Source organism: Anguilla anguilla, chromosome 6 (genome assembly GCF_013347855.1).
Source record: "Anguilla anguilla isolate fAngAng1 chromosome 6, fAngAng1.pri, whole genome shotgun sequence".
Lineage (NCBI taxonomy): Eukaryota > Metazoa > Chordata > Actinopteri > Anguilliformes > Anguillidae > Anguilla > Anguilla anguilla.
This window is the reverse complement of record NC_049206.1, coordinates 39995317-40016631: the sequence shown is the minus strand read 5'-3', so window position 1 is coordinate 40016631 and position 21315 is coordinate 39995317. Positions and strand designations below refer to the sequence as shown.

Here is a 21315-nt window from a genome sequence, read left to right as displayed (position 1 = left end):
ATTGATACATTAAAACATATTTCACTCTCTTTATGTAATCATTTGCAATATAGCACAATGTAAATAAGAGGTTTTTATTATTCATGGCATGCGTAGATATGTCTGACATTATGTGGTTTAAGAGGTTGTATAAGCCCTCAAAAATGAAAAGCATAATTAAGAAATATTAACAGCTTGTCTAAAATTCTGGAATTGCAATTGTGGTTGGAACGAAAACCAGCATTCATGTGTTACCCCAGGATGAAGTTTGAGAACCACTGGGCTAATGCACAGATCAGCGCTACTCAACTCCTGGTCCTGCGGGCCACAGGTGTTTGCTCCAGCCATGCACTACACCACCTGATTTCACTCATTGTTTTACCTTCTTGGTTCTGGTGTAAAATCAGGTGTACAAATCAGGTGTGGAAACCCATTTTCTCAACACACATGTATGATTACATTTCACTGCTTTATTTTGCTGGAAGGGGTGGGTCCCATGTGTTACAAGAAAGACTCAAACTGGCCAGTCCACAGGGTCAGAACATGGTGTTGTCTTCTCAGCAACAACCATTCTGCCCAATAGGGCTTCTTATGTCTTTGGTGTGTTTGAATTTCTTCTCTACATTTTCAAATGCAAGTATCGGAGCTTCCAGAATGCATATTAAGCAGACTCAGAGGGACAGAAGGAACCTACTTAATATGCACCAGCCAGACAAAAAGTATGATCTGATGGATTAGTTATTAGTTATTATCCAGAGACAAGTGGCACAGGTGAGTGTGATACTTCAGAGATACTGTGAGAGGGACACAGTGGGAGTTGAGGTTATTAGGTGTTCAGAACTTAAAGTGATGTCAAAATGCACATTATTGAATGCAATTTTAATCAATCCAGCTGTAATTGAAGGCCAATGATAATTTTTTGCTGTGTCAGCTTTCTAAATTATATTATTTTTTAGTGGCACACTATCTTTGGATTCTTGCCTGTTTTATTTGATATAAAACATTTATTTTCTCACATTTTAATGCTGAGCAACAGTATTAAGTTATGACAGTATTTAGATTTTTCTCAATTTAAAGTTTGATTCCTTTCCATTTAATGCTTGCCTTTTACATCAGTCATAAATAATACGGACTTCTGGTTTTGTACCCTTTTGGTTGATCTGTAACTATAAAGTTCATTTCTACACTTATTTTTCCCATGTTCACAATCTTCACATTATAATAGTTTTGGATCCAGCCAGAAACAGTGGCATTCTGTAGATACAATACAGTGTGTGTTGCTGTTCACATCCTGCTAACCTCTTAATCCGTGCACAAAATTATTTTCCTTATATGGGGCTCCCAGGCGGCTAAAACACTGGGTCTCAGTTTGTGAAGCACACTCTTTTCTAGTGTGAAGACCTTACCATACTAGGGTCAATATTACTAATGCATAATTTCCCACAACATTTCAGCTGATTTAAAAGGGATTGTTGTTTTCTCATCATACAACAGAATCTCCTGTGGTTGAACTGGTGTGTGCAGTCTCCACTTCCAAAACAATTACTGTTGAACTGTGGAGTAAGTAACAGAAGCACCTGGGAGTCATGCTTTGGAGGACATTTGTGTGCTTTTCTGCACTCTGCAGAGCTGAACAAAAAACATTAAAGTGATGATAACTAAATCGCTGCTTAAATGTTTTGGAAGTAAATCACATAGATCCTATTTGATTATTTAAAGGTAAAACCACACACCCTCCAACGAGATCGTCTGGCATCACACTCGCGCCGCTTGTGGGTGTGTTTTCTAAAACAGCGTTCATTAAATGTAGCCTGTATCGCTAGCATATTTAGGAAATTCCCACATAATAATAATTAATGAGTCTTCCTTAACAGAACTATTGGAAATGGGGAAATAAAATTTGAAATCGAAGACAGTTTACACATTGATCTTAAATCTGGTAATCGCACAATCTTCCCTGTCCTTCTGGTTCTCTCCGCCACCTAGCCTTTCATTGCCTGCGATCCCAGCATGCCTTGCGGACATGAAAAATGAATGGAGGCGGTTACGAAGATCTCGTTGGAGGATGTGTGGCTTTACCCTAAATTTTCAAGACAGAATATGCCACCAGAATAATTTCGCATAATTAACTGCATGCCTTATATGCAAATAAAGTTAACAAAATATGTTTGAAAAACAAACTCTCCATAAACTAAAGTTTTAGTGTTTTTAATCATGGTAATAGTAACCACTTTCCCCCAAAACTCTTCACAATAACAGAACACTATGTATATTTAAGTTGAATTAACACTATTTTAATTCATCAGTCACAATACTTTATGACCTTTTGGTAATTAAATTTAACCACCCCACTTAGGGTTAATGAAGGAAAAATCAGCAAAGGCCAACTGGTCATCAGGGACAACAGAGCCAGTGTCCCTGTCTGAGAGAAAGGACACCTTGCTCAGGAACTCCAGGTCCAATAGGTCTTCTTCAGGATCACCCTGTTACAGGCAGACCAGACACCAGAATAAGAATACAAGAAAGAGTTGAACTGGTTCAGGATGGGAAATTTATTTAAGCAAGGATGTTCACCAGTTTGGTTTCTTTCAGATTTTACCAGGCAGAAGAATGGGGGTCTCATAAAAGAACACCATGGCTGTTCCACACCCTTTCATTGTTCCTGTATAATTGCAGCTCAGTGAAAGAGTGCCCTGTGTGTATGAAGCTCACACCCTGAGCCTGCAGTCCTAAGACTCCCATTTGCTCTCCAGCTTATTCCGTTAGATAGAATAGAATCAATAAATGACCAATCATATCTCTCCAGTAAAAATGTTAGGCATGACATTAAATAATTACCAACATTTTTACTGGAGAGTCTAAAGACACGATTGTGACTCCTGTAAAAAAAAAAATTAGGCATGAGTAAAATCTTTTACTTAAACATGGTCACATGCTTTCTTGCTTTCTGATTTTTCTGGCGCTTTTGAAGCACGGTGTGCCACACAGCATTTCAACTTTAATGTTCGTGTGGTGAGGACTATTGACTCCCTGTTTAAAAAAAATATGACACATATTAACTTATGGACCAGAAGATCTTACCGTGATTTTTGGTTTGAAGGGGGGTTCCATCTCCCTCTTTTCAAGAGTAGGCCAGTCAATGACTTCAAAGAAGGGGTGAGCCCGGATGTCTCCAGCCACACCCAGCCTGTGAGTGGGGTCCCTCTCCAGAAGCTGTAGTGGGAGACATGACGGGACTAGATATTGAGACATGCAATTTGGAAGAGTTTGATGATGCTGGATCCATGAGGCAGGCTCCTTTGGTGAAAGTGGGGTTGGCAGTGTAGTATAATGGATAGAGAACTGGATTGGCAGGTTTGGTACTGCTGTTGTACCCTTGAGCAATGTATGTACCAATAAACTAAGTTAAATGAATATCCATTGGCATAAATAGATAATGTGCAAAAAGCTGTGTGAGTCACTCTGGATAAGAGCATCAGCTAAAAGACCTGTAATGTAAGAAACCGAGACTAATACAAAATCACTTATGGACTGATTTGCTTGATCATTCACTCTCTCTCACCCTCTATAAGCTTGAAGCAGACCCATTTGACTGATGGAGAAACATCATGATCTCAACATAATGGTCTCCTTGCTAATTGGCTCACACATTGATGAAATTAATGGCTTTTACAGATAAAACTGTCTGGTAGATCTGTCCCACACTGTCTTTGAAGGAAAGACAAGATGGTAGATTTACAGACCTTCTCAAGCAGGTCCTTCGACTCCTGGTTTAGCCAGCTGGGATACTCAATTGTGTCTGTGCAGACAGATGTGGAGAGCTCATCTTCATTGTCCCCTTGAAAGGGGGAATCACCAGTCAACATTTCAAAGACAAGGACCCCAAGTGACCACCAGTCCACAGGAAAAGAGTACTCCTTTCCCTGGAAGATCTGAGAGCATGACAGGGAGAAAAGCTCACTCACTGACATCATCACAGTGACACACAGACTAAGGCTGCTGCTCAATCCATTGAATGTTCTGTCCTTGTAAACTTCACTTGTGGACTTCACTCAGTATGATGTGACACAGTACCAAAGAACGCACTTGTACATCAAGAGGAGGAGAAAGAGAGGAACTAGACTGGACTGCTGTTAAATTGGACTGCTCTGCGCACTTGGAAACAAAGTCAAAGCTAGAAATTATGGAAATAGCTGTTCCAATGTGTGTGGCAATACAACTCTTGTCACAATGGCCAGGAGAATAAGTATTTATAACATGATTGCTGTGATGAACATTTGGTAATATGGATGTAGTAACCTACTGGCTGTAGCAAATATAAAGCTTGATAAATGTGGCAGCAGTAATTGTATCATTATTACATATAATAATGTTGTATAAATAATATGACAGTTTACTACCACATACAGTATCAGTGCACATCATGTATATTACTAGCAGGCTGATTTTATATGTGGTAGTAATACTTGTTAAAATATTTAAAATAAAATTATATTAGAAACAATAATGCAAAGTATACCTACCACATATATAAACTAGCATGCTAGTTAATACACCTTGTTCTCCAATTAGTTGCACATGGTATACATATTTGTAATGCTATTCATAATTTTTTTTAAATCACTATTAATAGTGATAAATTGTCCTATTACTGCCACATATACCAGCTCATATATATAACCAGCAAGCTAATAAACCCACATTTCATATTAGCAATAATCCTACAGGTGTTTCCCTGGCCCAACCTGACATTACATGAATCATATTCATAATATTTTGCAGACATATGAATATGTTAGGTACATATTGTGTTCTCTTAAAATTTCTTATAGGCTTATTGTGACTATTTTGCTTTGTTGTTAACTACACTAGATTAACTGCTACGAGATTATTATGTAGCTTGTATATGATCATTTTATGATCATAAACAAGCTGCATCATTTTATTTTATGATCATTTTAAAACAGCCTTAATAAAAAACATCAAATTATTAACTGGAGATCAGTTTTAAGGTGAATATGTCCAATCACAAAATAAACATAATATTTTTGTTTATTCAACTTTACATTTGCATGATTTAAAATTATTTTCATAGAGCTTCTCTTGTAAGCAGTCTATCAATTGTTGCTGGTTTTTCCCAGGAGGTAACAGGTTAACTTTTAACGGAAAATTTGGCAATACAAATAAATTTCACTGCCCGAAGTCTGCAGTTCTCTAGACCTGCTATCTCAAAATAGAGGGTGGAGAGGCTTATTTGACATATTTTCTTTGTGTTGTTAAAGGATTGGACCACACTCAAAATGAGTTTTTAAAAAAAACTTCTGCATTGTAAAGTGGGGGAGTGTTCATGGGGGTATGTCTTGAAATGGATTGGACCACTGCCTGAGTCACCAACATCACCACTTGGAGGCATACAGCGACTAAATCTCAGACATAATTACAGAGAGCCCCATACCTCTGGTGCAATATAGTGCTCAGTGCCACAGAAGCTCATTGCTTTCCCATCAATCATGTTGTCCTTGCACAATCCAAAGTCCACAATTTTAATATGTCCATCTCCATCCAGCATCACATTGTTCAGCTTCAAATCCCTGAGGAGAGAAAAGATCAAAGCCTGTGGATTTATGACTCCCTATGATCATTTTCAGTACTGAATCTCCAACAGAACCATTGAGGATGTGAATGATAAACACTTGAATGAATGTAGATGGGGGAAGATGATGATTTTACCTGTATATGACTCCATTTGTGTGAAGAAATTGGAGCCCACAAATAATCTCTGCAACATAGAATCTGTGTAAGAGGAGAAAGGGGTAGGAGGAAAGAAAGGCCAGAAAGAAATATGACAAGTATATTAGACAGGTAACAGAGTACTTCCACAGTGGGTAGAGGATCTTTATCTAATTTATGAAGTACTGACCATCACACCCCTCAGCCCCCCACCCCCTATTTAAAAAAAAAAACAAATTTAATGTAAAAATGAAAAATGTAATCATGCATAATGTGATGCCTTTGGTCAAAATATATCACATATTTTTCCAACTTCACTGAGACTTTAAAGTCAAATGTCTTTATTGAGGGTACCTTGCTGTCTGAAACCCTCCTATGCTGTGGTACATTGCAGATGCAAATTAAATCTTTCATCGAGTGTAAGTCACCTATTACAAGACTTGACAAACAGCTGGAAAAATCACTATGGAAAACAGACGCAACTGATAATCAATGGAGAAGATGGTGGGATTGTAGTAAGGGGCCCATTTACTCACTGTGTGCTTTGTAGATCAAAGTGCCCCATCACCACGATATGGAAGTAGAGGTCTCTCCCATTCACATACTCCATAACAAAGAAAAGGCAATCCTAAGGACACAAATATCACTGTCCTGTCATTAATTGCCTGGATACACATCTGTCTGATAGGTATTCATTTTGTCTGAAAGATGGAATACAGGTGTGTGATGGGGTGAGACATTACCTTGGTCTGGAAGGTGGAGTATAGGTGTGTGAAGGAGAGAGCCATTACATTGGTGAGGAAAGTAGAGTACTGCTGCGTGAGGACAAGGCACATTACCTTGGCCAGGAAGGTGGAGTACAGGTGTGTGAGAGGAAAGGGCATTACTTTAGTCTGAAAGGTGAAGTACAGTTTTAGTGAGGATTTTGGTTATTCACCTTTGTTTGGAATGTTGAGTGGAGGTGGGTGAGGAAGGGGTTCTCTGCAGCTAGGGCCAACACCCTCTTCTCCACCTTGGTGCATTCAACATGGTTGTTTGCCAGGATGTGCTCCTTCTTCAGGGCTTTGACAGCAAAGTACTTCCCACTCTCTTTCAGCTCTGCCAGCATGACCTGAGTGATAGGAGAAAGAGAAGAGAGGAGATGAGCAAAGGAGAAGGAAAAAGAGGGGAGTGAGGACAGGATAGATTTTAGGAGGCAAGGAGGTGAGTAGCAGGGGATAAAAAAGTAACAAGGAAGTGAGAAAGGAGAACAGGTAGAATAGATATTCCTCCTTTATCTCCCCCTCCTTTTCATTTTTGAACTGTTAGATTAGCGTGAGTATTTTCTTTTCCCATCATTAGTTGTTGAATCAGCCATTGTATGTTGTTCCTATGTTCATAATTATAGTTATAGTTAGTTATAGTCATATCAATTAATACATTTAGATATTTAGTATGCATGTATGTGATCACAATTAAAATGCTCAATAAAAATATTTTTACAAGGTAGCAGGAAAGGGGTGGGGGCAGAGTAAAGCAATATGGTTCTAATTACGTGTTTAATGATATTTAATTGTTTGGAACCATGCTACTACTACTTTATGTCACCACACAAACAACATTAACATTCACATTGTAAAGAGAGCAAAATGGGAAGTGTGTTCATAGAACTGACATGCAGGTGCACTAGAAGGTGACCCCACCCTACCTTTCCAAAGGCTCCTTTGCCCAGCACTTTATGGAAAAAAAAGCACTCAGGGGAGGGACCAGAGGAGACTTTTTCGACCTTTTCTTTCAGTTCATGATGCAGCAGAGTGCCATTCAACACCAAGTCAGGTTGGATACTTGGAGCAGTTTCTTCTACTCTCTGTATTTCCTCAGGGTTAGGTTGGATCAGAACTTCCAGCTCCTCTAGATCGAATCGTATCTGAGCTGCTATCTGCTGCAAGTTAAATTGGATCTGGGCTACCATCTCCTCCAGATTAAATTGGATCTGAGCCCCCTTGTTTTCCAGGTCAAGCTGGGTCTGGGCTGCGTTTTCTTCCATATTAAGTTGGATCTGGGCTATCATTTCCTCCATATTAATTTGGATCTGGGCCTCCTTTCTTTCCAGGTTACACTGGATCTGTGCTGCCTTTTCTTCCAGATCAAGTTTTATCTGGGCTGCTCTATTCTCCAGATTACATTGGATCTCTGCTTCTTTCCTGTCCAGATTAATTTGGATCTGGGCTGCCATCTTTTCCAGATTACACTGGATCTCTGCCTCCTTCTTTTCCATATTAAGCTGGATCTGGGCTGCCTTTTCTTCCAAGTTAAGTTGGATCTGGGCTGACTTTTCATGCAGGTTATACTGGATCTGGGCTGCCTCATTCACTAGGTAAAGTTGAACTTCAGCTGCCATTTCATTTGTGCTAGGGGATCGTGGTGTCACCTTTTGAACAGGGCATGGGATTGGCACCCTCTTCTCCTGAGCAGGTTGAGGTGGTGCCACCTTTGGAATATGATTGGGTAGTGCCACTTTTCGAACAGGGTGGGGTGGTGTGATTCTCTCCTTTTCAACGGGCTGGGGTGGTACCACTTTTCGACAAGGATTGGGTGATGCCAACTTTTGACCTGGGCAGGTTGGTGCAATCTTTCTAACAGGGTGGGGTGATGTCACCTTCTCCTTAACAGGGAATGGGGGCACCTTCTTCACCTGTACAGGGCGAGATGGTACACCCTTCCTTCGAATAGGGCAGGGTGATGCTCCCCCTGCGTCCCGAACAGGGCGGGGTGATGTCACTATCTTTTCTTTAAAAGGTGGCATGTCCCTCTTCTCTGGAAAAGGGTGTAGCAGTGTCTTCTTTTTTCTTTGTCCAGCCTGCATCTGGTTTAAATGCGGGGTTCCAAAATCATCCCTGTATGTGGTGATATATACCCTTTTAAGTAGAGACTCTGAAGCCTGGGGGGGAGGAGAGAGAAAGACCAAAAAGTAAGTCCTCAAACAAACTAGGAAGGAACTCAAACGCCTCATTTACCAAGGCATAAAGAAACAAAAATTGCAAGGAGCTTCAACTCAGTACGAAACAAACAAACAAACAAACAAACAAACAAACAAACAAATAAATAAATAAATAAATAAATAAATAAATAAATAAATAAATAAATAAATAAATAAATAAAAATAGGCTCATATTTTGCCCAATCCATTCTTAGAATTTGTCATTTCTAGCCATGTAATATTTGAACTGCCACAAATTCTGCAGCTGACTATTTCCAACTTAAAAATTAGGCAAGGCAAATAAAATGGCGATGTACAGGTCCATCATAGACAAGTGAAAAATGTGCAATGTATTACTTTGAATAGCTTATTGCTTTAGTTACTTCAGTAATAAATGTATTAGAATGGTTGTATGCAATAACTGTCATGGAATGGGATTGTTTTGTTGGTTAATATTTTAGCCTTAACACAAACATTATTTAAATCAAACACATTGTTGACTTTTTATGATGTGTTTACAGAAAAGCAAGAATCTGAAATGCTGATCATTGATTTTTGATGAATAGCATGATAAGTGTGTGTCAAGGTTTTGATCATGTACCTACACCTGTGTCATGCAAACTCCAAAAAACAGCGAACCAAACTTAAAATCACTGACCTCAGACTGTGTGAAAAAATTCATTTTGAGTTTGTTGTCAGGATATCATGGTGTAAACAGGTTTGGAGAACTGCATAAAGCAGTTATTGGACGTGCGCTATGCACCCACATTTATACACTATGAAATATTCTGGGATGATGTCACAGTAAAAACTGCAAGTTCCAAGCTCATGTGATGGAACAATACTATTGTTTGAGTGGGTACACTTTGTCTTGCCAGATGTATATCCTTTAAATATATGGACCAAGATAACAAATTTAAGAGGTTGTTTCATGGAGAAACATTGCCGTTTCAGAGATCAAATCTAGCTCTGTATATAAAATAAATGAAATGCACATCCAGATCATGAACATTATGGATGTCTCTTTAAATGTTCCTAAAACACATATGCATACACACACACACAAGCATGCAAACACATACACACACACAAATGCTCATAAATAATAATTTAAAAAAACAGTGACACCATATTGAGACCCAAAGGAGGAGGATCTGTGGCAACTGAACTTGATTTCTCATGTCTTTCAAAGTGAGCAGTCCGAAAATGAGCGTAATAGGTCAAATTACTTATTGTGCAAGTTTTCATGTCCTAATCACAGAATTGTCTAAATCTTTAAAGGGATGCTGTGCTGTGAATGTCCCTATGTTAGCCAGTATAAAACCAGCAGTGTTCCGTAAAAATCTGAAACAACCTTTATTGTGCGCAAAAACTGTCTTGGCCATTCTAAAACGCATTACAACTTAAACAACATGAAAAAAAAACCCAGAAAGTGAGTTTAAAATGTAAATCCAACGTGTACTCCTTTGAATTCTCTAATTCACTTAAATATTTTACACCTGAGGGCCAATAAAACATGAAGCATCAATCTAGTTTTTTGGGCGGTAAGCCTGCCCACTGAACTGTCGATTGGACCTGCCGCTGACACCATGCCGTCATTGGTGCACCCCGCCCCTCGAAGACAGACCGCGCGTGTAAATGTATTACGCATGCGTATCATACGTTTGTCCTTCTACAAGGCGAGGTTGTTGGTGTGGAGAATGATCACATCGTACCGTGGATACGCACATTGGCTAATCGAAAAGATAACTTGCTTGCTAGAATATTCTCCGGTCAAAACACGTCTTCATGGAGGAATCTGGTAGGTGCTGTCTCTTGTAGGATAGAAAGAAATATTTATTTCGCTGTGATTTCAAGGTAGCTAGTTATGAGGGTTTTTCTTGTTAGATAACGACGTTAGGCCCATAGCATGCTTTCAGCTAGTTAGCTAACGTTAATTGTGGTAGCTGGTTGTCTGGCGTTGGACGGAAATGGGAAGCTTTTTGCAGAACTATACTTATTGGAATTCTAAAATCAGAACTTAAACGAGTTATTTTTAAGTTTTTTTATGGTCAAGCTATAGTGTCGGGTAGCTAGCTTGCTACCTAGCTACATGTCTTCACAGTCTGTTGTGATTAATGTGTTTAACCACACCGATATAGTAACCCACGCTTGCATATCAAATAACAAGCGAGGCTGCTCGATAGTTTTTTTGTTGTTATCATTTAGTTTACTTAACTATCTAGCTAAACCTCCGCTGTTTGACGCTACATGACTCAATTATATTTTTGCAAAATAATAGGTATCCTAATATTAGTACTGTCGAATAAGTTGAAGTCCAGTTTACTTCGTGATCGCGTATGTATGTATCCGTTAGCGAAGTGGTGTGTGACGAGTGATAATTAGAACATTTTGTTTTGTTCCAGTTGTATTCCGTGTTGCTAACTGGGTAGCTGTTTCCAGGCTTTCCTGACTGAACACGTAATAGTGAAGTTTCGGTTTAAATTGGAGATCGTGCGAGTTTCTCTAGGTGCTGAGGAAGTCCACAGTTAGTACTTATTCGGCACTTAAATTCCCATGGAGAATTGACCATGTATCTTGGAAATTGGTGAACGGAACCTGTCCCATTTTTGCCGTGCCACTAAATATTGTCCATTTTATTTGTCTAAAGAACATTAAACCATGTTTTTTGAAATACCCCTGAAGATAAAACATTGTGCATATTACCCATCAAGTCATTGGAAAGAGGCATGGAACTTGGGAGTGTATCTGGGAAGTACCTTGCATTTTCTAGGTGTGCTGGGAGATGGAATGTGGATTTGTCATAGATTGTCAATTCATCAGTGTAATATATAACCAATACCTTCCCAAGGAGATTCATCTGTTAAAATAAAAATAAAAAATAATAATTTGAATAGCATCTTCAGAATATTGTATAAAATAGTGGGGCAGGTGAGGCTGTGTGTATGGGAATGGTGATATTAAAGGCGCTTTTGCCATTTGTCATTCTCAGAGCAGCTCTTTTCTGGAGTGGCCATAACAGGCATGCTGGACGTGGACCCTACGGGAACATTTGGCGCCTTAGGCATGGATGCCATTGGGCACAGCTTCCTGTCAGATTCCCTCATCTCTGCCCAGGACCCAGTTCTGATCCAGGGCTCTGATGCCGCTTCCAGTCCCCTGCCTGAAACCGTTGAGGCATTGTTGGGCCAAGGGCGGGACCAGGTCCGGCAGTCAGAACAACATGACCGGGTGCAGCAGTTGGATTCCCTGGTTCAAGATCCTGTGGTGCATCTGCAGCCTTTGGAACAGGACCTTCTAGAACAGTCTGAGACCTTCAAACAGCATCTGTTACAATTCTCAGAACCCTTGGAACAAGATCAGGTGTACCATTCAGAACCAATACAAAAAGACCTTGTGGAATTTCCTGACCCAATAGAACAGGAGACTGAGATGTGCCCCTCTGAGCCATTACAGCAGGACCAGGATGATTCAGTGGAGTTTGCAGACCCATTAGAACAGGATGAAATGTACCAATCAGAACCAATCCAAAAAGACCATGTGGACTTTCCATACCAAATAGAACAGAACGGTGACATGGGCCACTATGAGCCATTACAGGAGGACCAGGTGGAACCCTTCCCAAAAGATCAAATGGAAGACCTGGTGGGCCTTCCAGAACCTTTAAGCCATGATCAGGTGTACCATTCAGAGCCATTACAACAGGACCAGGAGGAGCAGCTGGAACCCTTACCAAAAGACCAGGGGGGCCTTTCAGAACCTTTAAGGCAGGGTCAGGTGTACCATTCAGACCCATTACAGCAGGATCAGTTGGAGCAATCAGAACACATCGAAAAGGATCCAGAGGAGTGCTTGGACATGTCGGAACAAGTTTCAGCCCAACTAGTAGATTCTCCGGGGCCTGGAAGCCCAACCAACATGGAGCTAGAGGACGCATCAAAGGATGGCGTAGAGGAGGATCCTGCCACTGTCTTGGAGGCCCCCTTCCCTGCAGAGTTTGACCAGGAGGAGCAGCTGGAACCCTTACCAAAGGACCAGGGGGGCCTTTCAGAACCTTTAAGGCAGGTTCAGGTGTACCATTCAGATCCATTACAGCAGGATCAGTTGGAGCAAACGGAACACATCGAAAAGGATCCAGAGGAGTGCTTGGAAACATCGGTACAAGTTTCAGCACAACTAGTAGATTCTCCGGGGCCTGGAAGCCCAACCAACATGGAGCTGGAGGACACATCAAAGGATGGCGTGGAGGAGGATCCTGCCCCTGTCTTGGAGGCCCCCTTCCCTCCAGAGTTTGAGAAATACTACAAAGTGGTGGAGGAAAACCCAGAGGACTTCACAGCATGGACGTACCTGCTGCAGTATGTGGAGCAAGAGGTGAGGCGGCTTGAAAACTGAGCACATTCGACTTATGCCAGCTTAGACCTGTGACACTCCCATTTCCTCCTCTGAACACAAGTTGTGCGATTTGAAGTCATTCATAATAGCAAGGTGTTAGGGTTGGTTTATTGGGTTATTGGAGCCCTTTCCTGAAGTTTCTGTGAGCCTAACATGTTGGAGTTAGAACTGTTGCAGGTCTGACCAGCCATTGGTCGGCCAGCTATTTATTGCACCTACTAGCAATTAGCATCATTTTCCTCTCTCAGAATCACATAGGGGCTGCCCAGAAAGCCTTCAACGCCTTCTTCGCCCGATACCCTTACTGCTATGGATACTGGAAGAAGTATGCAGACATGGAGAAGAGGCTGGACAGCACTCAGATGGCTGATGAGGTAAACTGGGAACATAGGGGTGGGGTGTGGATTCTTTACCAGCGGATGTACAGGAGACCCAGTTGAGGCAGCCAAACAAAAGGTCCCCTTGTTTTCTAATAATCTTGTTTCCTAGTAACAAAATAAAAATGGTTGAAGTAGGCTTGTTGAGTTGTGAAATCAAGCAGTGTAAGCAATATTGTATGTTTTATCCTTATTAAATGACAATGTAGGGAGCTATTGCGTACTTATGCAATTGAATTCAATGTTAAATACATTTTTTTTTTTTTTTTAAATCTTGAGAGTAATGGACAAGTTTTTATTAGATTCTGTCATTTAAAGCCCAAAGAGTTATAAGTCTCTTGTAGTCATCTCTAAAAAATAAGTAGTAACAACTGCTAGTTGGTCTTTCCTGCATTTGTTTCTGCTGGTGTGAGTTAGAGCCTCCCTTCATGCCCTGCTTCCCCAGGTGTACCGGTGTGGGCTGCAGGCCATTCCCCTCAGCGTGGACTTGTGGCTCCATTTCATCAGCTTCCTACGGGAGACTGCAGACCCCGGCGACAGCAGCACCGAGAGTCGCATTCGAGCGTGAGTGATGCTCACCTCCTCCGTTCTTTAAACAAACCGTTTTCTCTTACGCCGTCTACGGCCATGCAAGGGCTAGCCGGTCGGTACTCTTTGCCCTCAGTGACTGATCCCATACCAGAATCAATTCCCTTAAATGGTTTTTGTTTGAAATTGTGGGTAGGTAAGCTGTGTGGGTTAAAATTGATGTCAAGTCTAAGTCCCAGTTGGTCACTGTTCTTTTCAAAACACGTCGTCCAAAAACATTTGTACAATATCTGTATTCGTAATTATGATAACTTGGCACTGATTTAACCACAGACAGCTGGCCCTGGATCTGGTTTCGGAGGCAGAAAGTACCTGAAGCGAAGGCACCGGACTGATGCTCTGCCGTTTGCTCAGACAGGTGTCATGATCCCAACCTGTAATAACTCAGATTGCTCAAATTAAAAAAGAAAAAATTTTAAATAAATTTATATATATATATTTTAGTGTCGCTTAAAGGACCTAGTCTCAGCAAGGCTTCCTCACCCCTCTTGTTTCTTTCAAGGTGGTCAGTGGGATATCTTTGTCTGTTTGGCCTCGGGAGAGGTCAGAATAAAAGGAAAAGTATTGACGTCTGAGGTCCCCATATTGGCTATGGATAGGACAGACATCAGCTTGGTGGATGAGGTCAGGGATGTGTGGGGTATTCGGGGTGCATGGAGTAAGCTTGTTGCGTTGGAGTTTTAGCGACCGCGGCAGGCCACCCCGTTCACACCGCGATGGTTTTCGGTCCGGCAGGGCGTACGAGCACGCGGTCCTGGCGGCCGGCACGGACTTCCGCTCTGACCGGCTCTGGGAGTCCTACATTAACTGGGAGGCGGAGCTGGGGAACCTGGCCCTTGTCACCGCCATCTACGACCGCATCCTGGGCATCCCCACCCAGCTCTACAGCCACCACTTCCAGAGGTGAGGCCCCAGGTTGGCAGCAGGAAGCCCTGGTGCTGGGAAAATCTTTTTAAACCCATCACTGGAATACTGGTAGTAAATAATAAATGATATTTAGGTAATCTAACCTTCAGAATTTCCTAGTTTCCCCAGAAACTATATCCTTCCCCTGTAGAAGAATCTTCTCTGTCAAGTGCTGTGTTCACTAAGGCTGTGACCAGGTGTTTTGGTCACCTACAAAATGATTCACACTTGTTATAGACGAGTTGAGGGCTTTAAATGATAAACACAGGTGATGAGTTTTTGATGATGCCATGGTCAATATGAACTATGTATTAACTGGCAAAACATATTTTTATAATTCTGCAAGTCATCCTTCTTTCCAGGATGACAGGCTTTCAGACAGGCTATTTTTTTAAATAGTTGTTCAGCTGTGGAATTAAAATACTGTAATATCTTTGCATGTAACTGGTTCAGAATATAATGTCTGGCGTGCATGTCTATGGAAGTGTATTGTACAGAAAGTTATTTTCTCACATGCAACTTGGTGTACCTTAACCCCAATCTACTCTACGGGAATGATTGCTCTCACTTTCCTCTGGGTCAGTATGAATGTGTGGTTTTCTCTTTTCTTGACTTAGGTTCAGGGAGCACGTGCAGAACAACCTGCCTAAGCAATTCCTTTCTGAGGAGGAGTTCCTCCAGCTGCGGGCTGAGTTGGCCAATGCAGGTGGGCTCAGTGGGGAGGAGGCCACGCCCACTGACGACCTGCCATCTGGCACAGAGGATCTTGCAGACCCAGCCAAGGTACTGCCAAAGCCATGCCTTACCTGTTCCTGTGGTCCCTCTCCTACGTGTCCCAGCAGTGGCTGGCTCCTCTACAGGCTCTTCTGCCAGCTGATAGATCCAGCCACATTTCCTCTTCCTGCGCCAACACTGGGCTTCCTCAGATAGCTTTTTAACTGCGTGTGGCATGTTAGAGCCAGCCTTGAATGTGCAGAGGAAACGCATTTCTGTCCAACCATTGACTGGTCATAACCGGTCCTGTTCCTTTGACCAGAAGGGTAACTATTGTGACGAGGCAGGGGCTGCTGGCAGACCCTCTGTCCCTGGGTGAGGCTTTGTCCTGTGGGGCTTCCCACTACAGTAGGCACTAGTGCACTCATGATTCAAACTGCACCCTGCTGCACTGAGAGCTAGTATGTCAGTCGTGTGGTTCTTTGGGGGATGTAGTTCTTTAAAAAAAGTTATTTGATTCTGTTTTAGAGCCTTGTACTTTATTTAATGGTGTCAGTCAGTTTTTGTTTGTTTTCCCTTCAGCGTGTGACTGAGATTGAGAACATGCGGCACAGGGTCATAGAGGCACGCCAGGAAGTGTTCAATCACAACGAGCACGAGGTCAGCAAGCGCTGGACCTTTGAAGAAGGGGTGAGTGCAGCCGCCTGACCGTGACTTTTCTGGAGCATATTGCCCTTCTGGAGCGTACTGCCCACCTGGAGCGGGCATGTAATTGGGCATTCCTTGCTTGAAATCCATCTCTCAAGCTTTAACCCATATAACCTGCTTGCTGTGTTTTTCTGAAGTGTACATTGTGACCTTTCAATGAAAAGTGGAAAGTACCCTAGAGCACCAAAATGAAATATCATTCCTACGTCACCAAAAGAAATGTCATTCTGTAGGGCACCAGAATGTATTATTTGTGATGCAACTGGTAGTCTGGAGAAGTTCCAGGGGAAACCAAGGAAATGCCAGCCAATAAAAAAAAAATACCTCTCTAAATTTCCCTGGAATCTGTCCTTTTTTGGCAAGTTATGTTTTTGTCAAATGCATTCATTCTTAAACCAGTTTTTCATCTGTCACATCTCCAGATAAAACGGCCTTACTTCCACGTGAAGGCCCTGGAGAAGACCCAGTTGAGCAACTGGAAGGAGTACCTGGACTTTGAGATTGAGAATGGGACCCCGGAGAGGGTGGTGGTGCTGTTTGAGCGATGCCTGATTGCCTGTGCCCTCTACGAGGAGTTCTGGATCAAGGTAACTGGGCGTCCTCGTTCCCCCGCCCTACCTCTGTAGCCCCCTTCAACAATATCAACTCCTCACTTAAGTTCTACACTGTTTACCTGTCATGTTGATATGTGACTGTCTGTTGTATTAGGAGATGGCCTGCTTGCCAGCAGATTTGACTGCAGAATTTGCCAACTGCGTTGCATCTCTTCGTCCTACCTTACAGAAACTAATCTTTATGGTTCGATGAAGGTGCTGATGGGTTTAAAAGACATTTTAATGTTCTTGTCAATGGATTTACTGGCCAGTGCCAGGGAAGGAAATCTTAGTGATGTCTTTTTGTTTTCCTTTCTCCCACCTCTCTCTCTCTCTCTCTCTTTCTCTGTCTGAAGTATGCAAAGTACTTGGAAAACTACAGCATTGAGGGTGTGAGACATGTGTACAAGAAGGCCTGTACGATTCACCTGCCGAAGAAGCCAACCCTTCACCTGCTGTGGGCCGGGTTCGAGGAGCAACAGGGTGAGTTGTTTTTAGTTTTGCAGTTCCTTTAGACCAGTCACACCTGCTGGAAGGTAGACTGGGTAAACTGTACTAATTCGGCACCATGGCGGCTGCCATTTTGTGTCAAGGTGGGCCATGGGGAATGTAGTACTATGTTGTTTGAATCAGTCACCACCATAGGTTAGTTTTTATTTTCTCCTAAATTGTAATGCAGTTGTAAGACAATGCGGTTATCTAGCAGATGGCGTCCAGTGAAAAGTACATAAATTACCCTTCAGAATGTCATTTCAATGAAATTAGTGTTCTAAAACAGGATAAGCTTTTCCACAACCTCAAAGTACCTTCCGCATAAATAGAGAGATCAGTTATTTGAATGGCATGCTGTTTTTAGGAAGAATAATAACAAGCAAGGACTGTGATTTAGTGGACGCCAATTCATATATTTAAAAATGGAATGTGCAGTTGTCACGATGCCCAATAACTGTGACTGTTTTTCAGGGAACATCGAAGAGGCCCGTGGGATCCTCAAGGGCCTAGAAGAGGCAGTTCCAGGCCTGGCCATGGTGCGGCTGCGCCGGGTCAGCCTGGAACGTCGACATGGCAACATGGAGGAGGCGGAGTCCCTGCTGCAGGACGCCATCAGGAACGGGAAGAACGTGGGCGAGTTGTCGTTCTACTCAATCAAGCTGGCTCGCCAGCTGCTCAAGGTGCAGCGGAGCTTGGAGAAGGCTAAGAAAGTGCTACTGGAGGCCATCGAGAAGGACAAGGTACATCGGGCAGATTCCACCCTCCTTGAGCTCTTTGGCAGATGCCCAAATGACATGGCTAACCTGTGTAGGTCCACAGGCAAGGTTTCAATCATAAATGCCTTGTCGCGTTCTTTTACTGTAGTTGAAGTGATTGTTGCCTTGATTTCATCCAGTTGGTTCATCCTCCTTGTTTTTTGACCTGTTGTTGCTTTGGGAATGTGAAGAGGTGGTGACGTTTAATTTATGTATGAGAGGCATAGGGTGTTAATTTGTTGTTTTTATTCCCCCCCCCCCCCCCTCCCCAGATGAGCCCCAAGCTCTACCTGAACCTGCTGGAGCTGGAGTACAGCGGTGATGTGAAACAGAATGAAAAGCAGATCCTGTCCTGCTTTGACCGGGCCCTTAACAGCCCCCTGCCACTCGAGTCTCGCCTCGCCTTCTCACAGCGCAAAGTCGAGTTTCTCGAAGACTTTGGCTCCGATATCAACACGTAAGTCCTCATAACCCGCTCCCACACACACACACACACACACACACACACACACGCTAGGAGACATTTGCAGGCTTGAAGAAGATAACCTACTGATTTTCTGAGGACCTAATTTCCTTCAACTGTTCCTCCCTCTCTCAGGCTGGTGTCTGCCTATGAAGAACATCAGAAGATTTCAGAGGCGCACGAATCCACAAAGCGGAAGGCTGAAAATGGGTAAGGCCAATATTCCACCGTTGCGTAATTCGCTCGTTTTGACCGTCACCTTTCCAGGTCTCTTGGGGCTATGTTGCACAAAGCAATTTGAATGCAATAAAAAAGGCTAAATATTACTGAAAAGACTTGGAAAACATCAGTAAATTGCAGAGTGGGGTTTGATCAGTGCTCTGAAATGAGAGGATTCAATTCTTTGTCATCATCATCCAGGTTGACAGCTGTCGTTTTTATAAAGTATTTTAAAATACTTTTTCATGGCACTGTATCAAGCATGGCACTAATGGCGCAGAAGCAAAAATACATCTACCTTTCTCTCTATGACTAGATTTCCCATCTACCGTCCTACCTAAAATTTTAATTGACACAATGTAAATAATTGCATAAGTAAACTTGTTGCTCTCAGGATCTTCCTCCAGTGTTAATTTGTTCTGTGGTTTGACTGAACTCTGCATCTTTCATCTTCTGGTATTGTTTCACTTTTATCCTGACACTGCGAAAAGTTCCTTGCCCAGCATCTGAAATCTTGCTGTTGGGAGTCGTATCTGTACTGATTTGATACTGCATGAAATCAGTTGCTTGACGTAGGAGGGCTTTCTATTCTGCAATGTGTTGCAAGTGCATTGCATACAGATTGCAGTAGTTACATGAAGCATCCTAGAGGGGGTTTGATTACAAGCAATGAAAGTGGTGTTTAAATTGCTTTGTGTAATGGGGCCTTTAATTTTTGTGGTCCTGGGGTCAACTCATTTTAGCAAGGATTAAAATGCCTTTACTGTCATTGATCTCATTTTTATGTCTGGCTGGAGTTAAAAGGTTAAAAGAAGTATTTGTCATGGTTAACATTAGAATACTCTCTTGTAATGTCGCTAGTGTAAAATGGTAAAATTTATTATTGAAAGTGTATTTATTTTTTTTGGCAAACTTGAGTGTACCATGGTAGAAATCATCACCATGATGCATGCACTGCAGAATATTAGATTTTAAATTCGAAACTACACTTTGTAGCCATAGAAGCCTTTAACTACAGTCGCTTGCCTGTTTCTGCCCCCTTGCAGTTCGCAAGAGCCAGAGCAGAAGAAGGCGCGCACAGAGGACCCCTCCATGGCCACAGGTCAAATGATGCCGGATATGCAGCCCAACCACTCTGCATACAACTACAACTACAACTGGTACCAGGTGAGCAATGCCGGCCAAAACGCACAGTGTCAAAGGAGTGCGGCATCGCCATACAGTTCCACAGTTTCTTAAACACATTTTTAAAATAACGAATTACTCCTGGCACACTGATATTGTAGAAACTTTGCACTCTTTATTTTTCATTTTATTTATTCTTGTTAATTGCCTTGCGGGTGACTTAGATCAATTTTTACTCAGCTTGATATTTACTGAAGCATTTCAGCAGAAAGGCTAATCATTGACATTTCTGTTCTGTTACCCCCCTGCTTTTCAGCAATACAACTACCAGAATCCATGGGGCTATGGACAGTACTACCCTCCTCCCCCTACGTGATGCTGGTCTCTCTCCTGATGATCCGTCTGCTTTTTAACCTTCAAGGAAGCCCTTGGGCCCTCCCAAGATTTTCTTTTCTCTTCATTAGGTCTCAGTCCCTGCAAGGAAGCTGGTCGCTAATGATTTATGGCCATGTGTGCTATAAATGTATGAATATATATATATTTTTCCTCTCCCCCATCCATTATACCTTTACAAAGAGCTAAATTGTGTCATTTAATTTGGTTGTAATGGTCTGGGAATTTGTGTTTAGCACAGGTTTATATTTGTGTGGGTCCAGAACTTATCTTATTTTTAAGCTGGTTTTGTTTTCTCCTGGCTTTCCTTAATGTGAGCTAAAGATCCCAGAGTATTTTTCCCCTCTATGAATGGATGAAATGAAGATAATACTTTCGTTTTCACTTTAATTTCATAATAAATGGATAATGAATATACTTTTTCTTTGTAATTATTTGGAACTTTGTTCATAATGGCTACATTTAGTGATTTGCTTTGGTTGGGTTCTTTATTACTAGAAACGGATTCCAGGACGGCTTGAGCCTGAATTTTAGTAGCAGTAAATTCAACTGGTTAATACTAAAGTATAGCAAATGTCTATCAATAATGCAGTGTACACAAGTTTTAAATAATTTGAGGAGTGCAAGAAAAGACATCCTGAGTTTTCAAGAACATTACTTGGGAGATCTACCCATCACCTTTTGAAGTTTTGAACTACTTCCTGAAAGTTCTGTGGGCACAGATCCACTGATTGGGAACTTGTTGGTTTATATTAGTAGAAAAATGACTAGCCATTAATTCATAAAGAACAGCAACCAAAAAAAAAAACAACGATGGGCATCACCACTGGCAAAATTGTCACTGGCATTGCATCCCAGTCTGCACAGGTCTGTTGAAACCATGTTCTATAGATGTCTTTTCCTGACTGTAATCCATGTC

The 21315-nt window shown here is 41.9% G+C and overlaps 2 protein-coding genes across 4 annotated transcripts; one reads left to right on the top strand and one right to left on the bottom strand.

Annotated features, from left to right (window-relative positions):
- Nucleotides 1-2943: 2943 nt before the first annotated feature.
- On the bottom strand, nucleotides 2944-7473 carry LOC118228764 (protein kinase C delta type-like). The gene is made up of 7 exons (XM_035420171.1): nucleotides 7397-7473; nucleotides 6647-6820; nucleotides 6246-6337; nucleotides 5710-5772; nucleotides 5435-5570; nucleotides 3723-3911; nucleotides 2944-3192 (listed from the first exon to the last, which is right to left on the bottom strand). Exons 2-7 carry the CDS (start codon nucleotides 6815-6817, stop codon nucleotides 3040-3042), a joined length of 804 nt encoding a protein of 267 aa, XP_035276062.1. The 5' UTR covers nucleotides 6818-6820; nucleotides 7397-7473; the 3' UTR covers nucleotides 2944-3039.
- Nucleotides 7474-10311: 2838 nt separating this feature from the next.
- Nucleotides 10312-20813, top strand: LOC118230220 (pre-mRNA-processing factor 39-like). Of its 3 annotated transcripts, XM_035423035.1 has the most exons (15): nucleotides 10312-10469; nucleotides 11661-12733; nucleotides 12767-13042; nucleotides 13312-13437; nucleotides 13886-14004; nucleotides 14764-14931; nucleotides 15552-15717; nucleotides 16231-16338; nucleotides 16779-16943; nucleotides 17306-17432; nucleotides 17913-18181; nucleotides 18469-18653; nucleotides 18795-18869; nucleotides 19922-20045; nucleotides 20320-20813. In XM_035423035.1, exons 1-15 carry the CDS (start codon nucleotides 10457-10459, stop codon nucleotides 20377-20379), a joined length of 3054 nt encoding a protein of 1017 aa, XP_035278926.1. In that variant the 5' UTR covers nucleotides 10312-10456; the 3' UTR covers nucleotides 20380-20813. The 3 variants fall into 3 exon arrangements, with proteins under 3 accessions (XP_035278926.1, XP_035278925.1, XP_035278924.1); XM_035423034.1 differs by having other exon boundaries at nucleotides 11661-13042; nucleotides 19925-20045; XM_035423033.1 differs by having other exon boundaries at nucleotides 11661-13042.
- The last annotated feature ends 502 nt before the right edge of the window (nucleotides 20814-21315 follow it).